The 24,579-nt window shown below is 39.0% G+C and overlaps 2 protein-coding genes across 8 annotated transcripts in view; one reads left to right on the forward strand and one right to left on the reverse strand.

Annotated features, from left to right (window-relative positions):
- The window catches only part of steap2 (STEAP family member 2, metalloreductase), a 52,893-nt gene that overhangs the window by 7,683 nt on the left and 20,631 nt on the right, over positions 1-24,579 (forward strand). For 3 of the 7 annotated variants that reach the window (XM_036125476.1, XM_036125470.1, XM_036125471.1), the window contains exon 2: positions 21,371-21,463. The exons of 2 other annotated variants lie outside the window; for them this stretch is intronic. The gene's annotated coding sequence lies outside the window, so the exon portion shown is untranslated. Of the gene's footprint in view, positions 1-7,422; positions 7,447-7,507; positions 7,818-21,370; positions 21,464-24,579 lie in introns of those variants that run through there. 2 more of the 7 variants (XM_036125473.1, XM_036125472.1) reach the window with 2 other exon arrangements.
- Positions 22,182-23,891, reverse strand: LOC118556893 (zinc finger BED domain-containing protein 1-like). Its single transcript, XM_036125480.1, has 2 exons — positions 22,857-23,891; positions 22,182-22,686 (listed from the first exon to the last, which is right to left on the reverse strand). The coding sequence occupies exons 1-2, from the start codon at positions 23,838-23,840 to the stop codon at positions 22,501-22,503; spliced, it is 1,170 nt and encodes a 389-aa protein (XP_035981373.1). The 5' UTR covers positions 23,841-23,891; the 3' UTR covers positions 22,182-22,500.

Below are 24,579 nucleotides of genomic sequence, written 5' to 3' on the forward strand. Positions count from 1 at the left end.
CCTTTCCTGTCCCATTGTTGACCTCAGCAAAGTTTTCATTGCTTTAAGGCCCAAGTTAGCACGCTCCACAGAAGCACTGGTAACAGGTATAACTGACAGAAGGTGACAAATCATAGAAATGTTTGGGTAGCACTTCATATTTGTTATCCTTAGAATTTTAGAGAGAGAGCTGGGTTTTTCCACTGATGACCACTTTGTCTGCCACAACTTCACTTCCTGCCTGAATGTTGATCCTGATGGTAGATCATCTTTATATGATGTAAAGATCTCTTTCTCACTCTCATCATTCATCATATGCAAGTTGCTTGGCAATAGTTTTAAGCCTAGTATGTTTTCATAAAGGAGACCATTCTTAGTTTTAACAATAAAACGCATGTGGCACTAAAAGGTTTAGATCAGACAATACACACTACACAATAACTATTGTATGGGTGTCAATGTCCACTATTTTTTTTACTTTACACTCTTTTTTCATTACTTCTCAAAAACTGCAACAAAAATTTAATTTTCATAACTTTGCCGTTACTTGAAAAAGTTTTCCTGAAATTGCATTACTTTACAACTTTACACAACTTGTGAGAACCCCATGTTTTCTCATTATCAACATTTTCTAACGATCATCATACTTTTTTTCTGTGGGGAGAATATAAGATTAAGGTTGATCCATACTTCAATCTGGAAGGTGGTGGTGCTAAAAGTTGTTTGCCAACCACTATTAAAAAAGAGAAGAAGAAGAAGTAGTAGTTAGTTATAGGCCCATAGCTCTTACTTCTAATTTATGTAAATTGATGGAGAGAATGATAACTAGATTAATGTAAGAAATAGAAAAAAGAGGTCTTTTATCTACTTATCAGAGTGGTTTTAGAAGTGGACGGACAACGGTAGATCCAATTTTTTGTTTAGAAAATGAAATAAGAAAGGCTCGGGTAAATAAATAAATGCTCTTAGCTACATTTTGATTTTGAAAAAGCGTATGATATGCTTTGGAAGGAGGGTTTATTAATTAAGATGGATAAAATGGGAATTAAAGGAAAAATGTTTAATTGGATTAAGGATTTTTTAAAGAATAGAACAATCGAAGTAAGAGTTGGGGTAAATTATTCAAATATTTATGCTATACAAAATCTGAAAGCTGTCAAGATCTTCTAGAATCTAGATGAAGTCAGTTATTTAATATATGGTATAAAGCAACAAAAAATAAGTATTCAATTTACATGGTTTCCAGCACATAAAGGAATTTTAGGTAATGAAAAAGTAGATAAATTAGCTAAAGAAGCAGTTAAGGCAAGAGAAATTGAATATGATGTCCCGCTAAGTAGAAAAGAAATAAAAGTAATTATTAAAGATAAAATAAATAATATATGGCAGGAGATATGGAATTTAGAAGAAAAAGGAAGACATTTATATAAAATACAGAAAGATATTATCATAAGATATAATAGTATAATGAATAGAAGAGAGGAAATATGGATAAACAGGTTAAGGACAGGGCATACTAGTTTAAATACTGGTTTAAAAATAATAGGGAAACATCCAACAGGTAATTGTTCTTATTGTGGAGAAATCGAAGAAGTAGAACATGTTTTGATTTATTGTAGAAAATATATAAAAGAGAGGAAAGAACTGGAAAGGGTATTGGGGAGTTCAGTAAAGATGGCTGGGTATTGGGGAGTTCAGTAAAGATGGCTGATTTATTAGGGAAGCATCAATCAGATGTTTCCCTATAATATAATATTTAATAAGCACTTATTAAATAATTAAAAGATACAGAATTAGCTGGGCGGATTTAGTGTGTATGTGTGTGTGAGTGTGTAAGTATAGATATAATTTAGTTTCATTAAGATATAAAGATATATAGGAAAATATATTTCTAAATTACATCTCCGTCCAGCTGATGGCGGTAATGCACACAGGATGTAAACTGCCAGAAAACACAACAGAAGAAGAAGAAGAAGTAGTAGTAGAAGAAGAACAGGCTCGTCACTGCGCGCTATTATCCAAGATGGCGACGACCGGTGCGGCAGAGAGTGATTATTTAGCGATAGTGATGGAGTTTCATGGATTTATCATCATCATCTGAGAGCGATTTGGATTATATAGAAGACTTTCTTGACAGCAACCTGATTTTTGACAAAATCCAGCCATACCAGTTTGAGGCAAGGAGACTAAAAAGGAACGATGTGAGTTGAATCTGTCTGCTGCGGCAGCGGTCTCCTTATTTTTGTGATGTTTTTTCCACTTTTACCCGATGTATTGCAACATCAAACTGCCATGCACGTGGGCATTGTTGCTTCAACAATAGCTCTAGAAAATTTCAATGGTGAAGTCCTCTGGGAATCCGAAATAATTGTTGTTTATCACAGCTGTGTGAGCGCAGTGCCTCTGCTAAGAAACAACACAGGATGTGACGTCAGGCCGCCATTACTGCCCATATTTGGGCACTAAATGCCGCCGCCAGTATCGGTGATTGCGACGACAATTTATGCCGCGCCGGCGTCACAGTGCGTTCTAAATGACAGGTACTGGCTATTAATCTTAATCCTATGAAGGATGTTTAAAATTCCGGGCACTTTAAAAAAATACTTTTGGTCTCCAAAAGGGGGGTGCGCGCGCCCCCTGCGCCCCCGCCTGAATCCGCGCCAGAGGCAGAAATGTAAAAAGGACAAACAGAAATGTAAAAAGGACAGACAGAAATGTAAAAAGGACAGGCAGAAATGTAAAAAGGACAAACAGAAATGTAAAAAGGACAGGCAGAAATGTAAAAAGGACAAACAGAAATGTAAAAAGGACAGGCAGAAATGTAAAAAGGACAAGCAGAAATGTAAAAAGGACAGGCAGAAATGTAAAAAGGACAGGCAGAAATGTAAAAAGGACAAACAGAAATGTAAAAAGGACAGACAGAAATGTAAAAAGGACAAACAGAAATGTAAAAAGGACAAACAGAAATGTAAAAAGGACAGACAGAAATGTAAAAAGGAAAAACAGAAATGTAAAAAGGACAAACAGAAATGTAAAAAGGACAGACAGAAATGTAAAAAGGACAAACAGAAATGTAAAAAGGACAGGCAGAAATGTAAAAAGGACAGGCAGAAATGTAAAAAGGACAAACAGAAATGTAAAAAGGACAGGCAGAAATGTAAAAAGGACAAACAGAAATGTAAAAAGGACAGGCAGAAATAAATAGCATCGGAGAAATAAATAGGGCAAAAAGAAATACAAAGAAAGAATAAAACAGACAAAAATATTATAACATGCACATAAATAAATACTTAAAAATAAGTAATTAATAAATAAAGTGGCTAATTAAAGGAGATATATACATTTTGTCTCACTGTATCATTTATTTTATATCTACATTTATTTGTTTATTGTTTTTTGGTGGCACATAATTGTATGCATATTTATTTATTGAGCATTTATTTATTTCTGTATTTATTTTTAAATATGGAAGACTTGGTCCTCCATAGTAGACCAAATTGTCAAGGTTAAAATAATAAATTATAAGGTTGAATGGCTACTTTACTATTTACAATGAATATTTCATTGGTTAGTCGGAGTTATGCAGTCAAATGTGTTATGAGTTAAATTAGTTATTTAATATTGAAGCAAATAACCCCCAGTCTGTCAGGTATTGTCCTGTGAATATCAGCCCAGTTTGGCAATAGGACAATAGATGAAAGAGGAGTTCCAGCTCTGGCATTCTCAAACAACAAAGTCTGCACACATGGAATAAATAAGTGATGGCTTCTCTTCAAATATTACAATATTAACAGAAATAATTTAACCTTAAATCAAACATTTCAATCAAGAACTCTTCTTTACTAGACTGGTGAAACTTAATGAAAACTATTTTGCAAAGTTAAAGAAACTAATGAACTTTGTACACACACAAATGATGTGATATTCAATAACCTATAGGACACTTGATTTTAATTCAATGTAATTATTTCTCCGGAAATAATAAATTTGAATTGGGAAAGATGGATGGTCGATGAGCGGATGTTTTGTACATTCAGTTCACCCAGCAGTTGATGCTGCCAGTCATATTTTGTTGTCTGAACTGCAGATTTCAGAAAAATCTGAGATATTTTTGGAAAATTGAACACCTGTGGAAGGCATCCAAGATAGAAGTTTATAGACCACATCTCAAAGAGTAAATTTTTTCCCTTAAATGATATATTAAAAAGTGCTATCTCTGAGTATTTTGCCAATGTCATAGCTTCTAAAAAGAGAAATCTTAAAGCCTTGTTTGAATCAATTAAGAATATTTTGGCTCCTGATATTCCTCTTTTTCCAGTCCCCAACAGACTGTTAATCTACGCAACCCTGGATATTTTATAACCCCCTATTTGAATGGGTTTGAAACAAACCATTAAACTTTAAACTTATCTTGTGAACAGTAACCCATCATTTCTCTTTAAAACATCTCACCCTGTCCATTTAACTGCTTCATACAGCTTCAGATAAATATATTCTGAGACTTCAAACCTGCTTTGTACACCTAACATTTGTTTCATTGCTAATACACACAATGTCACTATTAACATAGTCTGATTCAGTCATTTATTAAGCATCCCATTCTCAGCTTTCATGGGTCTAGTTTAATCCCTGCAGAAGGAAGAAAATTTAACCAGACAACATTCAGATTGAGCCACTGACATTTTTATTTATCCACTAGTATTATTATTTATCCCTACAGTTCTTATAAAGTTAGACCGCAGTGCTTGTTGTGAAAGTTCATCACCCATGATACTTAATTTCTCATATTTCCACACTACATCTTGTCCCAGCAGATAAATCATGTCAGTAAATTAAAGGTTTTGTCTGAACTTAGAAATGGCATTTTTATTTCATTATCATTCAGTCCATCGAGAATATTAGAGGAGTTCTTTCTAATGTTTTTAATATTGATCACCTGTGTTTAAAATTTCAACTTTTAACTTTGTCCTACTTTTTAGTTCTCTGTTCAGCCCTAATAACTGCATCTTTAAACTGTGGATTAAATGAGCTCTTGTACTAACGCATCTCTGTGTCCATATGTCTCGACCTCTGTAGCTGGATTGTTGTTTTGTGTGTGAACCCGGTCATGACAAAAAAGGTTTTTCTCTGATGCTTCTTCTTTTGGCAACCACAGCAAACCAGAAAAAAAGTTTAGTGTCCAAGTTAGGTTTCAGTTAATCCATGTGGGACTACCTTGTTGTCTCCTGTGTTCCACCTGGTCCCAAGTGCCTCAGCCATCGAAACACCTTCACCACTTGTGATAAGTTGATAACAGTTTCAAGCCACAGCAGTTGATCCAGGGTGTCTCCGCACCTCTGTCTGTGAAACACCTCTTCATCGCCACATCATCCTCTTATATGTTCAAATATGTTCGTGCCTTACCATTGGCTGAACTACGAAGTAGAGTTGTGAGCAGAGGACATCACGTCATGTCTTGTTAAGTGTCCTGCTTTAGACCCCATTTACCCCAAGATGCATGCCGCTAAATCACCATATTTAAATGTTCCTCCCTTTAGACTAGTCTAGGAGTGTGTTCTAGCTGGGTTCCCTGAACGGCAACCTGTCAAGGTAACATTTGTGAAACCGTGCAGGTCAAGTCCAACACCTGTAAAGCAAAGCACCCATGCATAGTCCTGTTTATAGTGTTCCCTTCACAGCAGGTGTGCCAATGTTTGGTGACATTGCAGTGTTAATGTCCCCCAGACTCAACCTTCATTCATCAATTTCTTCTTCAAGCTGTTATTCTGTTATTGTCACCTTGTGTCCAGTAGTCTTTCTCCTATCTCGACCAGATCCAAAAATGACCAACAAATCTAAATGGACTTATTTCTTTTCATTAGTGTGGTAAGAGGAAAATCTTTAAATAATCCCATCTTAAAAGACCCCTAGGCAAAGAGTTGGTCAAACTCAATTGTATGTTTATTCTTTCAGAAGGCTGTTTTAATATCTGCTTAAAAAGAGAACTATCTGGTTATTCGTGTCCGAGCGGAGCGGGATATTAAATCCCAAGAAACCCTCCAGGTGGCTGCGTGTAATTCTACCTCCTTCTGTATTTCTATTAGAATTATCTGCTGTCACTTTTAACCCTCATTCTACCATTATTAGTTAATATAATGAGCCATTACGCAAATTTTGCTGTTGTATCCATTTGAACCAGTAACCTTTGTACCGCTTTATTGATGTCTGCCAGTGTGGCAGATTTAAACGGCATCCTAATTATTTGCGTCTCATTTGTCCCTCTACTTCAATTTTGCTAGTAAATTCAGTTTCTGCAATGTCGTCCTGACATCAGTGTAAAGTTTGTTTTGCGCTTATATTGGAATACTCACTTTGATTATATGTTCATTCACTCATTTATTACCTGTCGATGTAACGTTCACATCAACTGCTGCAAGTGTTTCATCTTATTTCTTTATTTATATTTTCTTTTTCTCATAGCTTTTGAATTACATTTATTCTTCGTGCACATATTCTTTTAAAGTGTAGATTGCTCTGCTATACTTCTTTCCTTCAAGTTGTATCTATACGATTGCATTCCAACTAGGTTTCCCTCTATCAAGAGTCCCATAACTTAATCTGATTAAATTTATGGAGGACCAAACTGACATAATTGAAAATAAATGAAGAAATAAATTAGTGCTCAATAAGTATGATTAATAGGATACTTTATTTAATAATTTTCTTATTTATTTTTTCATATGTGTATTCATTGATTTTTTTTATTCATTTGTACATTTATTCATTCATTCATTCTTTATTTATTCATTCATGCTTTCATTCATTAATTTCTACATTTCTATATGCATTTCTCCCTCATTGTGCAAATGAGGAGGGCAGTGTCTCCAGGCTTCAACTTATACCTATTGGTTCGTTAGATATCACTGTATCCCTCAGGTCTCCATGACTTTCCCTCCAGTGTTTTTTTTTATATATATTAGTATCGCTACCTTGACCCTTCCCAACCACTATTAATACCTAAAAGAAGAAGAAAAAGACTTTCCTTCCAGAAAGCATTGTGTAGCAATGGCGGAATTGGCTGGCAGATGTTCGGTGTCAGAGCTTTAAAGTGAAGCTGCTGATAGATCTCGTGGGTAGCCATAGTTGGTGTGACTAGTGTGGGGTGTGTCTCAATTCAGGGGCTTTTTTCCAACCTTTATTGAGATTAAGTATAATAGAACACTGCATACTTCAAGCTGAAACATAAAAAAACACAATAATAATAATAATAATGATGATGATGATGATGATGATGATAATAATAAACCAGGATAACATCATAATACAGCTTGAGTAATGACTCAATGACTCTCCCTGACACCTTAAACAGCTTTCTTCTCACGGTTCGACTCTCCAAGCAGCAGGGAGCCTGAACATCTTCCCCAGCCAGAGGTGCAGCATCAGCCTCTCGTCCTGCAGCTCCACCAAGTGACCTCTTCCCTGAAAAAGGTAAACACCAACAAGGCCACAGGTCCAGACATGGTGTCAAGCCGGATGCTTAAATCATGTGCTGGACATCTTCAACCTGTTCCTGCCTTTCTGAAATCATCCGTCATCGTGCCTGTCCCCGAGAAACCAATCATCACCTGCTTCAGTGATTAACATTCCATAACTCTGCCCCCTGTCATCATGAAGTGCTTCGAGAGGATCCTCCAAAAGTCCATCAAGGACGCCATCCCTGCTGGCCTGGACAGCCTGCAGTTTGCCTACAGGGAGAATCGCTCCACAGAGGACGCTGTCTCATTAGCACTGCACTCAGCTCTGACTCATCTGCAGCGTGAGAGAGAGCTCAGATTCGCAACATATTTCTACCTGCCTTGGTAAATGTTTCTGTGTTTTGTAAATGGACCCAATCCAAAAAATTTTTAAAACAAAGCAACTGGACTTGTTTTCCATAGTTGAAGACGTTTCGCTTAACCCAGGCCAATAACAACCCTAACAACTCCTCGTTACAGAGGAGTGGATCAGTTTAAGTTCTATCTGCGGGCTTAATGGCCTTAACAACCGCCCATTACTAAGGGGTGGACCTGTTTCTGTTGAACTTGCATGTTATCTAAGCCATTACAAGGCCTTTGTTTGGCCAGTAGTATATAGCTTGGTACTCCACATTACTCCAGACTTTTTGAATTGAGAAAGCTTCCTGGAGAGGAAGTGAAACGTCTTCAACTACGGAAAACAAGTCCAGTCGCTTTGTTTTTTACTTTTTTTGGAACAATCACGACCTGGATGACTGACAATCTTCACCAGCATAAATGGACGCAATTTCTGAGGATGGCTGCACTAAAAACTCTCAGGGAGTTGGGAGCACTGAGCGTCTCCTGATCTTGAAGATGTGGGTGGAGTCTGTTCTGATCGGGGAACACGGGGCCTTCATTAAAGAAAAAGGCTTATAAATTACTAAGTAGTTATCCCCAACAGAATTAGTATTGCTTGTGTCAGGAGCGATAAATGCGTCCTTTTTCTGTTCGAAAAGGACACATTTATAATGTTGTTTATTTCATATTTTGCCCAAATTACTTCAATATACTGAGAACGTTTGCCTCATACAAATATGAGGAGTACGATTCTTCCAGACAAAATCTAAAAGTGCTCTGTCTATAGTTTTGCTTGTATGAGGGTCTAAATCCAACGATTGGGCAGCATAAGTTAACCATGATATCCCTTCACTCTTTGAGAGCAGAATTAATCCTCATAGAGATAAATCACCCAGAAGGTTTAATTTTTTCTTAGTTTTTTTTAATTGTAGGATTAAAATTATTGAGGCATCTTTGTGTCTCGTTTTGCTCCTTATTTATACCCAGATATGTAACAGAGTTTTTGACAGGAATATTTGAAATAGAATGAGCATCACACTCTTTTATTGACAATAATTCACATTTCTCAAGTTTAAGGCAGAAGCCAGAGGCTTTGGAAAATGATTCTAGTGAAGTAATAGCTAGGGGAAATTGCAAATTGTTTTTTAAGGAGTGTTGTGTCATCAGCAAGTTGACTGACAAAAAGTGTCCTATTTGCTACAGTCAGGCCCTGTAAATTACTTGATTTTATGTGGGAGCCTAGGAGTTGAGCAACAAGTAGAAAAATACATGGAGATATTGGGCAACCTTAGCTTATACCTTGTTGAACATAAAATCTGGTTGATGGCGCAAATCTGACTTTAATAAAGCAGTTGGCATTCTTATATAAAATTCTGATAGTATTACAAAAGAAATTGCCAAATGCAAGCTTTTTAAGTAAGAGGTGTAAAAATTTAAGTTCAACAGTGTCAAACATTTTAAAGAAGTCCAAAAAGAAAATATAACCATTGTCTGGAATTAAATATGAGTAATCTAACAAATCTAAAACGAGCCTTATAGACCAGTTCATTGTTACTGTTTTGATGCGGGTTTTTCGCGCATGCGCGCCGGACTGGTAGGCAAAAGGCGAACACAATGCCGGACGCAAACAGAGAAACTGACGAGTTCTCCACGTATTTTTCTTCTTTAGATAACGTATCAACAAGATCGTTTTAAGAGTAAGTTGATGGTTGATGGTATCAGATTGCCAGATCCACACAGCAAAAGCCTGAAGGGACGGTCTGTGAAATGCTGACCAAGTGTTCCGTACCGCGACATACAGCTGCCTTATAAACACGCAGGCCAGTACACACGAGAGAGCATGAAAGCCCCTGAAACCACTGGACGGCTACAGTTATTTTATATCGGGAAAAAGGCTCCAGCAACGGCCGCAACGCCATGAGGGATTAAGCGGGTCAGAAAATGGATGGATGGATGGATGGATGGATGGATGGATGAATGAATGGCTGTTCAGACATGTTTGTGTAACAGCAGAAAGCAGAGTCGGACACAGACCGCGCCTCAGCAGAGAGGAAGACCCGCCCAGTAGGTTAAAAAAACATTGTTCACTACGGATTAATTTGGTGTTTTTGTCTTGTTAAAATGGATGGGGGTGTCGGCGACGTTGCAGCATAAACACAGATGCACTAGCGCGCGTGAACGGGGGCGTAATGCAGCCGCTGTCTGGTGAACATTATTGCACACTGATTGCACGAAGAAAACTAAAATGATGCGGGGTGCTGCTGCTGCAGCGCATTGACTCCGCTTCTGCCGGCCCCGTCTAGTGATCGCCACCTCCCCTCCTACGCTATTTAAGTAGAACAATGACTAGTGCAGAATTAAGTTGTATTTACCGGAGATGAAGTGTAGACTGCAAATTCTGTCATGGTATGATGGCTCCCACAGTCAATTGGGATTGTCTGCCTGCACTCTTTTCATTGAAAATATCCATTTCTTTCTTCTTTCTTCGTCCTTCGGTAAACGACAGAAACGTACATCCGACGATTTGGAATGCCACATGTCTCCTAGTTCAAATCTTTCAATGAAGTCTTTAAGGAATGTAATTTCTACTTTTACTAGTAGGTGGCCATTTATCAATTAAAAAGTTGATAACAACATTGAAATCTCCCCTGGTAAGAATGTTCGAGTTTGGAAATTTTGTTTGCCAGCACTTAAATTTGTCACCAATAACATTAAAGTCTAAGTCGCACGTAAAATGTATTTTAACGCAGATGCATTCAAATAGTCACCAGAGTAAAGAAATTTATATTATATGTGAATTATGTGCGCCGTTTGGAAGTAATTTCGATAAAACTTGCTGTATATGCGAATGAGCCCGAACATTCCTCAATCGGCCGATCTGGTATGTGACGTCACACACAGAACGAGTACTGTGCATCTGGCAATAACACTACGACTTTCGTCGCTCGTGAAGTGTGAATTGCATAAAACACTTTTGTCACTGTTGGCAATCCAGTCCTTTCGCGTTTCTTTTACGAATTTATCCCATTTCTTTTGGACCTTTTGATCCACCGGCCAAGTATGTAGCGATACTTTCTGGCCTACCGCGGTGAAGTTGGTTTGATATTGGACATTCAAGCTCCACGGAGTCAGCGGAGCACTCTTGAGAAACAAAAATCAAAATCAGATTTGTTGACAGTTCCTAACTGTACCACCAAATATGGGAGGAGGGAGCAGCTGAGAGATGCTGGCCGAAATCTGAGTCCTTCAACCGGATCAACCGTGAGCTAGATCCCGCTGACTCCGCGGAGCTTGAATGTCCAATATCAAACCAACTTCACCGCAGTCTGCACTAGGCCTATAAGCGACACTACAGCCATCAACTACGCACCTAGAAGGCATTTTATTGTGGACTTAGTTCGCCGATATTTTTATAAGCGCTTGCTCAAAGTACACGTGGATCCGCAGATTTGGTGTGTGAAAGAAGATCCCGGAAAACATGCATATATATCCTGGTTCGCTGTACCGGTTGTACAATGTAAACAATGTGTGTTTCTATGCAAGTTCGATTTGCGTGTTCTTGGTGTTCTTGAACTGACGTCACACTTATCGGAAATGGCCGATCATAAACGGAGGCAGCACTCAAAAGCGAAATACCATAATCAATGTAAAAAATGTGTGATATTTCATATTTAAACTTAATTTGAACACTTTTGATACATGAATATTCAAAGTTTACCTTGTTCTGGAAGTTATTCAACGGTTTTCAGGATATTTCTTCGGTACAAGACTTAGACTTTAAATAACTGAACATTTTCTGCATGTGAGTTATACCCATAAACATTAACAATAATAAATGTAATCTTATTGAAGCTGATACAAATAAAGTGGCCTTCCAGATCTGTAGATGTAAGTAAAATGTCTCTTGAAAAAGTGTTTTTCATTGTTAACACACCTGCTGAATGTTCGGATTCATTATAAAACCACAAATCATTACCCCATTGAGTTCTCCAGAAGTTAGCATCTTCTTCAAAACAGTGAGATTCTTGACAGAAACAAAAGTTAGTTTTCAGTTGCTTTTGGAATAAAAATAAAGCTTTTCGTTTTACAGCCCTTGACAGCGACACACTTTAAAGAATAAGAATAGGAGCAAGTACAAATACAGCAAATTAAAAAAAGCATTAGAAACTCTCACTGAGCTCTAGTGTAAAATAAAGTTATTATTCTTTTCCAGCAGCAAAAAAGATGGTATCTGGTACAAGAAAGTCTCATTTTGTTGAAGAGCATTTCTACAGCTTACCAACCTTTGTCCAGATTTTGGACAAAGAGAACACATGGTTTGAAAGAGGGCTGAAAGAAGCCATCTTGGTCAAAAGAAAAAAGCCATCACTAAACAGAGCGACGGATTGCCTTTCCAACCCCCCAGTGTTTACAGCTTGGTCTTCCAACACATTCCCAAGAGATTACAACAGCAGTCTCATCAAGATTCAGGTGACCAAGTACTCCACTCACACCAAGCAACAGCTTCTAACGACCCAGGACAGTGGCGGGTGGGTCATTGATTTGTATCAGACTTAGAATGTGCCTAGGAGGATGACATGAATGCTCATCCGTGTCCTTAAAAACAGCTGTGCACCAACTACAGGTTGCTCAAGTGTGAGCCACCAGAATTGACAAAGACTCCTGGATAGGTGTCAAAAGGTTTTCAGAAAGAGCTGAGCGAAGGTACGGTTGCCTCCCAGCAAGACCAGCAAGCGCCAGGAGCGTCTCCTAAAAGTGTTTCAGCTGCGGGATCGGGCTACCAGCAGTGCAGAGCTTGCTCAGGAATGGCAGCAGGCAGGTGTGAGTGCATCTGCACGCACTGTGAGGCGGAGACTCTTGGAGCAAGGCGTGGTCTGAAGGAGGGCAGCAAAGAAGCCACTTCTCTCCAGGAAAAACATCAGGGACAGACTGATATTCTGCAAAAGCTACAGGGAGTGGACTGCTGAGGACTGGGCTAAAGTCATTTTCTCTGATCAATCCCCTTTCCCATTGTTTGGGACATCTGGAAAACAGCTTGTAGGGAGAAGACGAGGTGAGCGCTACCACATGTCTTGTCTCATGCCAACTGTAAAGCATCCTGAAACCATTCATGTGTGGGGTTGCTTCTCAGCCAGGGGAGTGGGCTCTCTCACAGTCCGACCTAAAAACACAGCCATGAACAAAGAATGGTAGCAGAATGTCCTCCGAGAGCAACTTCTCCCAACCGTCCAAGAGCAGTTTGGTGATGAACAATGCCTTTTCCAGCATGATGGAGCACCTTGCCATAAAGCAAAGGTGATATCTAACTGGCTCAGGGAACAAAACATAGAGATTTTGGGTCCATGGCCTGGAAACTCCCCTGATCTTAATCCCATTGAAAACTTGTGGTCAATCATCAAGAGACAGGTGGAAAAACGAAAACCTAGGAATTCTGACAAAATGCAAGCATTGATTGTGGAAGAATGGACTGCTATCAGTCAGGATTTGGTCCAGAAGTTGATTGAGAGCATGCCAGGGAGAATTGCAGAGGTCCTGAAGAAGAGGGGTCAACACTGCAAATATTGACTTGCTGCATTAACTCATTCTGTCATTAAAAGCTTTTGTTACTCATAATATGATTGCAATTGTATTTCTGTACGTATGTGATGACATCTGACATACACACATGAAAACCAGAGGGCAGCATATCATGTGAAAATATAATATTTGTGTCATTCTCAATACTTTTCGCCATGACTGTACTTCAAGAAGGGGGTGGGGTGTTTGATTCCGACTATCAGTCATAATTCGACTCAAGCAGTTTACAGTAATACAGTAATTTTTTAGGGACTGGTGCTGTGTGAAATTCAGTTCCCCTGTCAAAATCTGTTCCCCCCACTGATTTCTATTATAAACTGGATTGCTGATTTGCCTGAAAAACTGAAGTCACTGGCCGCCATCTTGCTCCTCCCTACTCTCACAGAATCCCATAGGATTTGGTTGCAACAAACAAGCAGTTTTCTGACTGTGTGAAAACGTTTCACAGATAATTTTACAGTCAGTGGATGTACTAAATTCCCAAGTACTAGGAAATTATGTGCTGAAATATTTTGCATGATTACATGACTTTCTCAGTACCTGATAGTTTTAATACATAACATAAAAGTATATGGCATTTGACATTTTAAAAGTTTTAAGCCCCCCTGAACATGAGAAAATCCTCGTTATTCGATGCTGTAGCGCACATATTCCCTAGTTACTGGGGGAAGATAGGGAGTACCAATATGGCAGCTGGTGGCTTCAAAGCGACTCATTCTAACAGCGGGCTATTAGCAATCCAGTGTATAATAGAGATCAGTAGTTTAACCCCACTCTCATTGGTTTTGCTGCCTTAAATTCCACCTTTCCTCTTCCTGATTGGCTGTTTTGTATTGCGCGTGTGCGTGCACGTCCGTGCGTGCTTGGAGCACGAGATTTAAGTTTTGATTCATACTGGGATACTGCGGTTACCACAATTAATACTAGGCTACGAAACTGGTCCCTGTTAAGAAACTAAATATTAGCTGCACTAACAGGGCCGGCGATTGCTATAGGCGAGCTAGGCAATTGCCTAGGGCGACAAATGTGTTGGGGGCGCCCTCTAGCGTCGCCCTTAGGCTTACTTCCCATTAATTATAGAATTAGAAAAAAAAGTGAATTAAACCGGTTATGAAGCGTACATCAGTTTGACTTAACCTTACGTATATATATAGCAAAATATGAACAAATAAATATACCACCGAATTTTTTTATTTTATTTTTCACATTTAAGAGAAAATCGGAAAAGATTCTGATCACTTTTCAAGCGCCCTCCAACCCGGAAGTCATGACGTCAGAACATGAGCGTTCATCTCAACATGGCGGATTACTGCACTACATGCGATAGCCAAAACGAGAAATCTGAAAGCGAAATTTCGACTTCAGCCGAGCGATTCCTACCAGGAGACCATTCTGATGTATCGGAGGAAGAATATTTGAGTCTGGAGCCTCACATGTTCGACCCAGATGTTTCAGATGAAGAGAAGGCAGCGGACGAACAGCGAGTCGGACAAAGAGTGGAGATTGGACGTCGGGAGATTAGATGAATGGTAGGACAAGTTTTTTCTTTTAACTACACAGTTCAAATACTTTTTCGTATGTTGACATCATTTTCTTTTAGGCACCATAGATATTTAATGGCTAAAATGCCGGTGTTGTGCGAAATTCAGTTCCCCTGTGAAAATCTACCCCCCCCCCCCCCCCCCCCCCCCTTTGTCGGGAGCGCGCATTGCAGCCGTTTTCACGGCGCTTATAATTAATTTTTCGGTAAAACAACGCATATAATCATATCAAGGTTGTAAAATTAGTTTAATCGGCAGCTGTCTACAAAATTATAAAATAAAACTAAATAAACGAGGTCTTCTTGCGCTGTTTTGTGTTATTTTAAACGCCAAGATAATCGGTCTTTTGTCAGTTTTATTGAGCCGAAGTGACAAGTGAATTTCTCCACTGTGAGATCAATAAAGTCTATCTTATCTTAAATAAAGAGATAAGGACAAAATGTATCACTAAAATGAATGAGCATTTATTCACAACAAAAAATTAATTTATGCCATGGCCTAGTTAGGCCCAATGATGAGGTGCTACTTATCATAAAGAATCACTTGACAACATTTTAAAAACAGTATCTGTACATTAATATTTAGCCTACCTACATACTAGCATAACAAAAGTCAAAAATAATATATCAAAAATATACACTGAGTAATATTGAGGCCTAAATATTTCCTGAAATGTAGATCAATTTCCAACTTACCATAAATGCATTAATAGTGAATTTAGCAAATCAATTATGGTGTGTAATTCATATACAAATATACAATTAATCAATCTTATTTTTTAGGTGTTCCTGTTCTCACTGCCAATAATGGATTCTGTGAGAGAGTGCATCTGTTGCCAGGAAATCGGCTTGGTTGTTGCTAAGATTGAAGAAGCCAGAGAGGATATGGATGGAGAAATCCCTGACACAGACAATCCTGGCATGGAAGCGGTGTGTCTAAATGTTTGGACATTGCAGGTTGCTTGGTCCCAATACAAGCAACAGCATAGGCATATAGCCTATAGACAATTTGTGAGATGGTGTTGGGACTATTTAGGCAAAGATACCAGGGCTGTGATACCCTCGTGTGCAGTCAGCTGGGTAAGGGCCCACTTCCCACCCCCAGGACATGAAGATGACTTTACCTTTAGAGGTCACCTGTTGGCAGTTAAAAAAATACCCAAGCTGAAAGAATAAAATCTAAAACATGCATGTAAACAAAATTGTTGTGGTTATTATGTAATATAAGCAATTACTAATAAAATTATTTCATGGTCTTTTTGAAAATCGACTGAATGAGAGATTGATGGCATCATCTTTTGTTGGTTTCACAAATGAACTTGTCAGTGATGGGGGCTCTGATGCTGCATCAACCTGCTTAGTTTTTATTTTCTCCAGCTCTGCTAGCAGCATCTAAAAAAAAAAGCAGCAGTGGGTAAAATTTCTCATAACATTTTTTTTTGATTGCTGGGGTGCATTTACACACAAGTGAATAAATAGATACAGGAAAGTAAAAGACAACACATGTAGACATAGATACATGAAAATAAAAAGACAAAGAGTGAAGCAACTAGTATAGCAGTGGTGATTCCTGACAAATATTATTTCAAAAAGAACATCTAATTATCTCAGTATATATGCAGCAGAATTATGTGCTATATTATTAGCTTAAGAATGGGTGGAGGATACTAATATAAATAAAATATTTTGTAGTGATTATCTGCATTGAGTATTCAAAATGGATGTACAAATAATCATCAAAATCCAGTTTATTAGTTATACTTTACCTAAGTGTCCTTACAGATGGTTAAGAGTGTTTTTGCACAGTCCTAACTTTGAGTGTGTAATAAATTATTTAAAATAATAAAAAAGAAAAGGTTCTGAAACCTATTCTGGTATTTGTTGTCTATGCATCACTCCATGCTAAGTTACAGTTTTTTCTGAATGCTTAAACACAACCCTTGATTCTTATAGCACAATTTCTAAAACTATTAATATTTATAGCAAATCCACTTACTGAGTTCACAAAACTAAAAGAACAAACACTGCTATGCACTCAATTTGCAATTTTGTAACACACACTTTGCACAACTGTAGGCACAATTCACCGCACAGCACTCTTTGTGGAACTGTAAACACAACTCAATGAAGCACTAAACAGATGCTGAAAACAGTACTGGTATTTCGCACGGCAAAAGTGAGGAGGGGGGGCGCAAAACTCAATCTCTCCTAGGGCAACCAAAGGGCTAGAACCGGCCCTGTGCACTAAAATAGGTGAAAGGTGCTGAGTGCAGTTCTGAACAGAAGCAGGAGAGAGTTTTGATTTAACTGGAGAAATGTAAGTAACTAACGTTAGCATCTCAAAATAGCATTTGATTCTGAAGTATAATACATTTTATCAACAAAAACCTAATTTCTTTTATAAAACTAAATATTCTGTGCCAGGCAGGAGTTCTGAAGACTGCCTGAAAGATGGAAAAGCAAAGACTGTAGGCTATTAAAAATTGTGATTTTTAGCCACAGCCGTCTGAAAAAGAAAAGGTGAGGGTGTCACTTTTACCAATATTTCATTGCTATTATTGCTTTCATTTTTTGTCTACCCTTTGAGTCAATTCAGGTATAAATAGCAGGTGTAATTTCTTTTACACAACATACAGTATATGTAGGTGAGTTTGCTCTAAGGTTGAAGGGCTGAAGGCACTGTTCGGGTGTTTTCACTGGTCCCAACCTGGAGTGTCGACCAGAACTCTACTTAGGCCAGGATTTCAGTCAGGACTAGATGTTAGGAGGAGGTGCAGCAGGTGGAGAATGAAGACATGAGGCGGAATCCTTTTAACTTCTCTGTATTCCAAACTGTAGTCCAGATTCTGATTCAATGAACATAGATTAACATAAGGTGCTGCGGTATTTCCGTGTGTGGTAGGCTTTAGGTGTGTGTGTGTGGCTTCCTGAACAACAAGATAAGGAAAATAAGTCCAAGAATCGTACCATTACACACTACACCTTAGATAAGCTAAGGAGGAAATAGTTAAACTCAAAACAAGCTCAACCTTTAAATCACTATTAATCAGCAAACTATGAAAAGTTAGCTAACAACCATGTATCTGGGCTCTCAAGTAGATGTGTAGGTTCGGCATAACGCTCTACAATACACACACATAGCAACTAACTCAGACTTATCAATCACTCATTTAACTGCAATAAACACATGAAGATTACACTTACTCATCAATGACGCACACTTCTTTGGAGAACACACATATGTTCCAGTCTCTTCCCCGTGTTACCACAGTGGCTCAACTGCCGAACTTTTTCACCAAGTCATCACTGCTCTAACTACGGCATGCCTTAAGGGCCAAAATACCGCTGAGCAGAACTCACAGAATACAAACTGTAGCACCCAACATCAAAAACTTAAACTATTTAAGGGTCTTTTGAACAGTATAACAACACTAGATGCCGCCTAAACAACTGCTGTTTTTTGTTTAGACTTTTGCCTACTTATAATAGCATGATCAGGGTTCCACAAAATAATACTGCTATTTATTTTACTATTTCTACTTCTAGAATAAGGATAAACAAATAAAACAGAGGAACACTATTTACATTGGTTTTATTGTACATAGATATCCACACTGTCCATTAGTAAATCAGTACAAACCGGGACTGAGCCAGACATTCTCAACATCAGGGAACATATTTCATCATTACGAGGGTAATTTGGTACACCAAAAAGTAAGAAATTATTTAATCTGTTGACGTGGTCGCAAAATTAATTTAATATAGGCCTTTACATATCTTAAAGTTGAATCTGCTGTTCTTTAATAGTTGTACTAATATATACCAATAGTATATTAATATGTTCTCATTTGAATGATGAAATGGACAACCACTCATGTTACAATTCAGTCTTGGTATTACCATGTTACTCAAAGTACAGTATTGGGTCCTCCATGCTGCTTATGTATTAAGATTTACTGCACATTTAAACATTGACAACTCACTATTGTTAGGGAAATAATTAGTTGTCTGAGAAGATGTCTGTAAGGAGAAGCTGTTATCTACACTTCAGATATATGATGTAAAAAAAGTGTTTGGAATGTTAAGATAAATTACATGAAATGGGCTAAAGAGAGTAACTACAGCCCAGCTGTACATTTGTTGTTTGAATTTATTATTTGAAATGGTGTTAGTGTCAGTTACAGTTCTACTTCCAGTGCAGAGTAAATACAAGAAATTTATTTGCAGTCCCTTAAATGTATAATTTTGCTGTGTTTTATGATGCAGACATAGTATCTTAGATAAAAAAAATAAGGATGGGGTTTATTTCTGTGCATTTCTATATCTTCAAAAGAAAACACAGGATAGAAAACAGACATATTCTGACTATATATGGCTTAATAGGCACATATTTACCGTTTGTCTCTGTTGCTGGTAGTTCAAATGGAAAAAGGTCCCAATTCGACATTCATCAGAAATATAATACAACTAATGGTGCAACCTGGACACATCTTCAGTGACTCTTCCGAGATCGCTGGGTGTTTCGGGTCTTAGTCATACACCCTCACTCGGGCGACCCAGCCGGGGGTGATCAATTCCCCGACTTGTGTCCAGGTAGCGCACTACGCCACGCCTCCCCCCTCCTCAACTAGAGCCACCGTGAAGCCCTTTCGGCTGCTTCCAAGATGTTCTTGGTGGCTCTTCGCCTCTGCAGACCACAAATCCCTAGGAGTCCAAGGACACGGTGTAAAGATCTGCCTGCGAAGCCCCTGCAGCCCACTTCAATAGGCTCGCAGCGGGCCTTCCAGCCATTCCTCCGGCACTCAGCCACAAGTTCAGATCCTGTGATGCTTTAAACATTAACAAACAGCATCTAGTGTGTGTCGTGGTTATAAAATTTTGCAAGAAATACTGCTTTTCTCTTTAGACAGACGAAACGCACCCTGACTCCCAAGTCAAGCATCAAAAAATAGGAGTATGGGTATTGCGTAGGACCAATGACGTCAGACCAGGGAAGGTTTGTTTGTAGGTGTCCCTACCAAAGTTCAAATCAAACCTACGCCCTTGCATCTTTGTTTCACAATCAGACCATGATCGGACCACAGATATTTTTAGTTGCTAAAAAGAGCAGAGCGCAGCTATTCTTGCTATTTGGATCTATTTCTATTTGAACATTTTATATCTGCAGCTATATTCTTTTCTGCACATGTGGCATCTGTGTCCGAAGCGCTTCAGCTGTTCTAATGAATTGTTTCTAAACAGGAGCTCAGTAGATGCAGTCGTGGATTCAGAATGCCTGTCTGAAAAGTAAAATCTGAACTGTATGTTTTTTTTTCTTAATACAGAAACTATTTCTCTTAATCTGAGTTTTAAAAAAGACAAAGTTCAGTATGCAAAGTCATAAAGGATATGTGTAGGTATTTATTAACTTATTAGCAATTTGTTTAACAGAAGACATGGACTGGTCATGAGACCACCATAATATATGGCAGGCTTATGTCCTTATATGAGACTGCATATATATATATATATATATATATATATATATATATATATATATATATATATATATAGATAGATAGATAGATAGATAGATAGATAGATAGATAGATAGATAGATAGATAGAGATATATAGATATGCGTCTCCACAACTGGGTATATATCCAAACGGCTAAATTTGTCTCTCTTGTAAGCAAAGCAATACGACAATAAGGAAAGTGTAGTAGTATCAGCCCTTTTTTCAGCCAGCTGACAAACACTGTGCAGCAAAAGGTGTTTGTGGGCTACCATGTTTTGCTCTGTAAAGCTGAGAAAATTAAATTTCAAGAAAGCCAAGTTAGTTTTTTGTCTTTAGGGAAATTATCCCTCATTTTTATCAATATAGCTAGTCTAACTATTGCCATCATGAAGGTTTTACAAATGCACAAGGTTTTATTGCATGAAAACATTTCAATCTGTTTGTCACTGATTTTGGATGGGCCTATATTGTAGCCTGTTTACTAGCTTTAGTTAAAAAATTAGTCAACTTTAAGAATCTTACATCTGGACTAAAAATGGAAAGCCTGTTGTTCATGCCAGGAATCACAGTCAACACTGAGGGCTGAGCACCCCTAAAGGTCAGATCCTAGAATCGCCCCTGGTTATGTTTACAGGTTAAGTACTGGACTCTCATACACAACAATGCGAGACAGGTAGATTTTTGGATGCCATGAGAGTCTCCAACTCTTGGCCACGTCAGCCTATATGGATAAGCAAAGCCTGCTCAGGATTGGTCGATTATCCCATGTTGTCTTCCGGGATCCACATCACCATTAGACTGAGAGCTTGGCTTCAGGGAAGATAACTGTCCCTGTGTTTTCACGACAGACGTCCTTGGGTTCGTTTCCCTGGTCACTGTCTTTGCAAGCCAAACCCTGTTGTCTCATAAGCCGTAACATTCCCATGTTGTGTATGCTTTTGCAGGGGACCTGCGGATCTGACCACATCATTGGGTGGTGGAAGGAGCAGTTTGAGGGTCTACACAATCCAGTCACCATGTCCTCTACAGACAAAATGGTTAACTTTCTTTTTGGCTTTAGGACATACCTCCATGAGACTTTTTTTGTTAGAGGGTTCTATGTGTGTTAGGGATGCAAATTATCGATTAATTCATTAATCATTAGTTGATTATCTTATCGATCGACTTTCGATTAATTGATAAGCGGCGTTTTTCACCTGAGTTTCAGGGCTTCAATAGGGCCTTAATATAATTGAGGTATTATATTACATTAGCCAACATTATGATACCATAATTATATTGTATTATATTATACATTCCTCAAGTAATTATGCATTAGGAGAAGAAAGCAGACACGTTTTTAAGGTAAAACAAAATCTTTAATAAAAAAAAAACCTGGCTCAGTTCTTGCATTTGAAACAGACATAAAAAGAGAATAGAAGAAATTAAATAGAGAGCCAAACAGAATATTATTGAGCCTATAGGTTAGAAAGAAACTGCATAGGCTATTAATTGGGTAATCCTCAACAATCCTAAAATGAAACATCCGCAGCATATTTCTACCTCAATTTGTATAGGGTTACAGCAAAATAGAATGAAACGTTCACAGGGTCACTGAACACAACAACATAGCATAACATTACAGGGCCTCAAACCAGAACAATCAAATAAAGTGGTGATTCAATATTACCCTCTCCTAACTGAAATGTGGCACATCAAAACTTGACCTAGGCCTAGGTTCTATATATTTTTGTTCAAGAAAATAAGCATGTTAACGTGCTCTGGGGTAAGGCGTGTACGTAGCCTGTTTACAGTGAGCCCAGCTACTGAAAACACACGCTCAGAGGGGACTGATGTGCCTGGCGTACACAAATACCGTTTTGCTAGTGTTGCCAGCGTCGGAAACCTCCTTTCATTCACTTTCCACCAGCACGTGGGGCTCGACTCAAGTGGTGCAGGAGGGTCCTTTAAGTACATATCCACTTCACTCTCCACGTCACCTTTGCGGGCATCGGAATAGGTTTCACCCAGAAGTAAACTCATAGCAGATGTAGGCTTAGCCCCATGTCGCCGAGGCCCTGCTGTATGGACAGTGTTACCGTCGTCTCCAGCGGTGGCGGCACCTGCAGTGATGCTGTCGCGTTCGGCTGTAGCCATTTTGAAGCAGCGTGGAATGAGCTGACTTCCTGGTAGCTGGAGGAAGAAATCCCAGGTGTTTGTGACGAGGGTCAAGCATTGTTGCGATCATAGGGGTGGATGTGTTGAGGTCATCAGACTGAATCTGTTGAAAATAGAAAGAATAGGCATAGGCCTACAATTACACATATAAAAACGATACAATTGAATGACAATTACGACCTATTTGCATCATTATTTATTTTATTCATCATTATTATTATTAGTCTATTGCATAGACCCTATAGGTAGTTTTAATAATTAATGGATGCATACCTTCATGCGCTCGCCCAGCGAATCTCGCACTTTTTCCTTGAAGTCTGCGACTTTGGGGCTGTCCTCGTCTGAAGCGCTGAGGTGAGTGTTGATTAGACTGAACGTGATGGGGTACGTGTTTGAGATTGACACCTCCGACTCCGCAGACATCACCGTAGTTGCACACTTCAATGTTCCCAACACGGGTGCCATATCTTCCATTAGCTGCCAGTAGTCGTCTCTCAACTCCAGCGTCCTCGCATCTGCCAGTTTTGTCACGGATCGGTCTGATAGCACGGCTGACACAGCCCATCGCTGTTCAACCAGGTGCTCAAACATGTCGCAGACTGAATTCCACCTGGTTTTACAGGATTGAATGAGGCGATGCGGAGGAAGCGACATTTGGTGTTGCTTTTCTTCCAGGGCTTTGGTTGCGATTGTGCTGTGGTGGAAATGTTTGACCAACCTTCCCGCTGCCGCGATTGCTCTGTCTACCCCAGCAGAAGCAAAACCATCATTGACAGCGAGATTCAGGGTGTGCGCGAAACACGCTACTGATTTCCAGCTGACTCGTGTAGGATTGTTCGCTTGGACAATATTCCTAGCATTGTCGTGGACACATGCTGTAACGCGCCCGGAAAGTCCCCAAGTCTCCACTATATAATTCAGCTTCTCAGCCAAGTTGTCGGCGGTGTGTCTGTCAGACATGCTCGTCGTAATCAGGATTGCAGATTTTAACAGCCAGTTTTCGTCGGTGTAGTGGCAGGTAACTGTGATGTAACTTTCTGTTGTGAGAGCCGTCCAACAGTCTGTTGTTAATGCTACAGCTGTAACAGCGGCGAGCTTTGTTTTTACCTCACTTTTCTTTTTTTCGAACCGAGCTTCGAGGCGAGAAGTTATTGATGTTCTCAAAGGGATGTTGTAACCTGGCTCCATGAACCCAATGAGATCCTGAAATCCTGCACCGTCAACTGTGTTGATTGGCATCAAATCCCTCTCGATCATGCTGCAAATCTTCTCTGTAATGCCCTCCGCCCTTCTCTCATCACACGCTCGCCTTCCAATGGTAGCTGTGATTTTAGGTTGACCAGGTGAACTGGTGGTGCCATGCAAGACAGCAGCATGCACAGTGTTCAAATGATAACTGAGTGAGCTAGTGGAACTGTTGTATTTCAATACCGCATTACAAAGAGAACATTTGACTTCTTTGCCTGAATTAACAATATTGAAGTGGTCCCACACCGCACTTCTTTTCGCCCGCTTCATTTTGTTTTCAACCCTGGTCCCTCTTGCGACACGAGGCGTGTTCTTGTTCTCACGCTGTGTTCAAGTTACAGTAAAGCGCTAGCACCCTCTAGCGGTTAATCGTGATAAATACATTTTGATCGAGCAACCTCTTGATCGACAATTAATCTAAAGTCGATTAACCGTTTGCATCCCTAATGTGTGTGCCAATTTTTAAAAGTCTTTGTTATACTTCTTAGCTGGCTGAGTTTAAGGGCTGCTGCTGAACCATTTGGGAATGCCCATTTTTAAATTAATTTAAATGCTAAAATTTCACTTGGGGGACAGTTTTGTGCAGGATTTGGCGACTGAAAGTCTGATTAGACACCATAAAATGCCAAATCATTTAGCTTGAGAACAATCACAAATCATTACAATAAGCCATTGTATGGCATTACAATAGGCCTTTTGCTGCTTGAGCCTTTGCTGTTGATGCTAGAGTTCTATTTTAGTTATTGAT

The sequence above is a fragment of the Fundulus heteroclitus genome, chromosome 21 (genome assembly GCF_011125445.2).
Source record: "Fundulus heteroclitus isolate FHET01 chromosome 21, MU-UCD_Fhet_4.1, whole genome shotgun sequence".
Lineage (NCBI taxonomy): Eukaryota > Metazoa > Chordata > Actinopteri > Cyprinodontiformes > Fundulidae > Fundulus > Fundulus heteroclitus.

Coding starts and splice junctions, on each gene's coding strand:
- LOC118556893 (XM_036125480.1), bottom strand. CDS start 23,840: ATGATCGAGAGGGATTTGATGCCAATCAACACAGTTGACGGTGCAGGA. Junction 22,687..22,856: donor CGCTGGGCGAGCGCATGAAG/GTATGCATCCAT, acceptor TATTTTCAACAG/ATTCAGTCTGATGACCTCAA.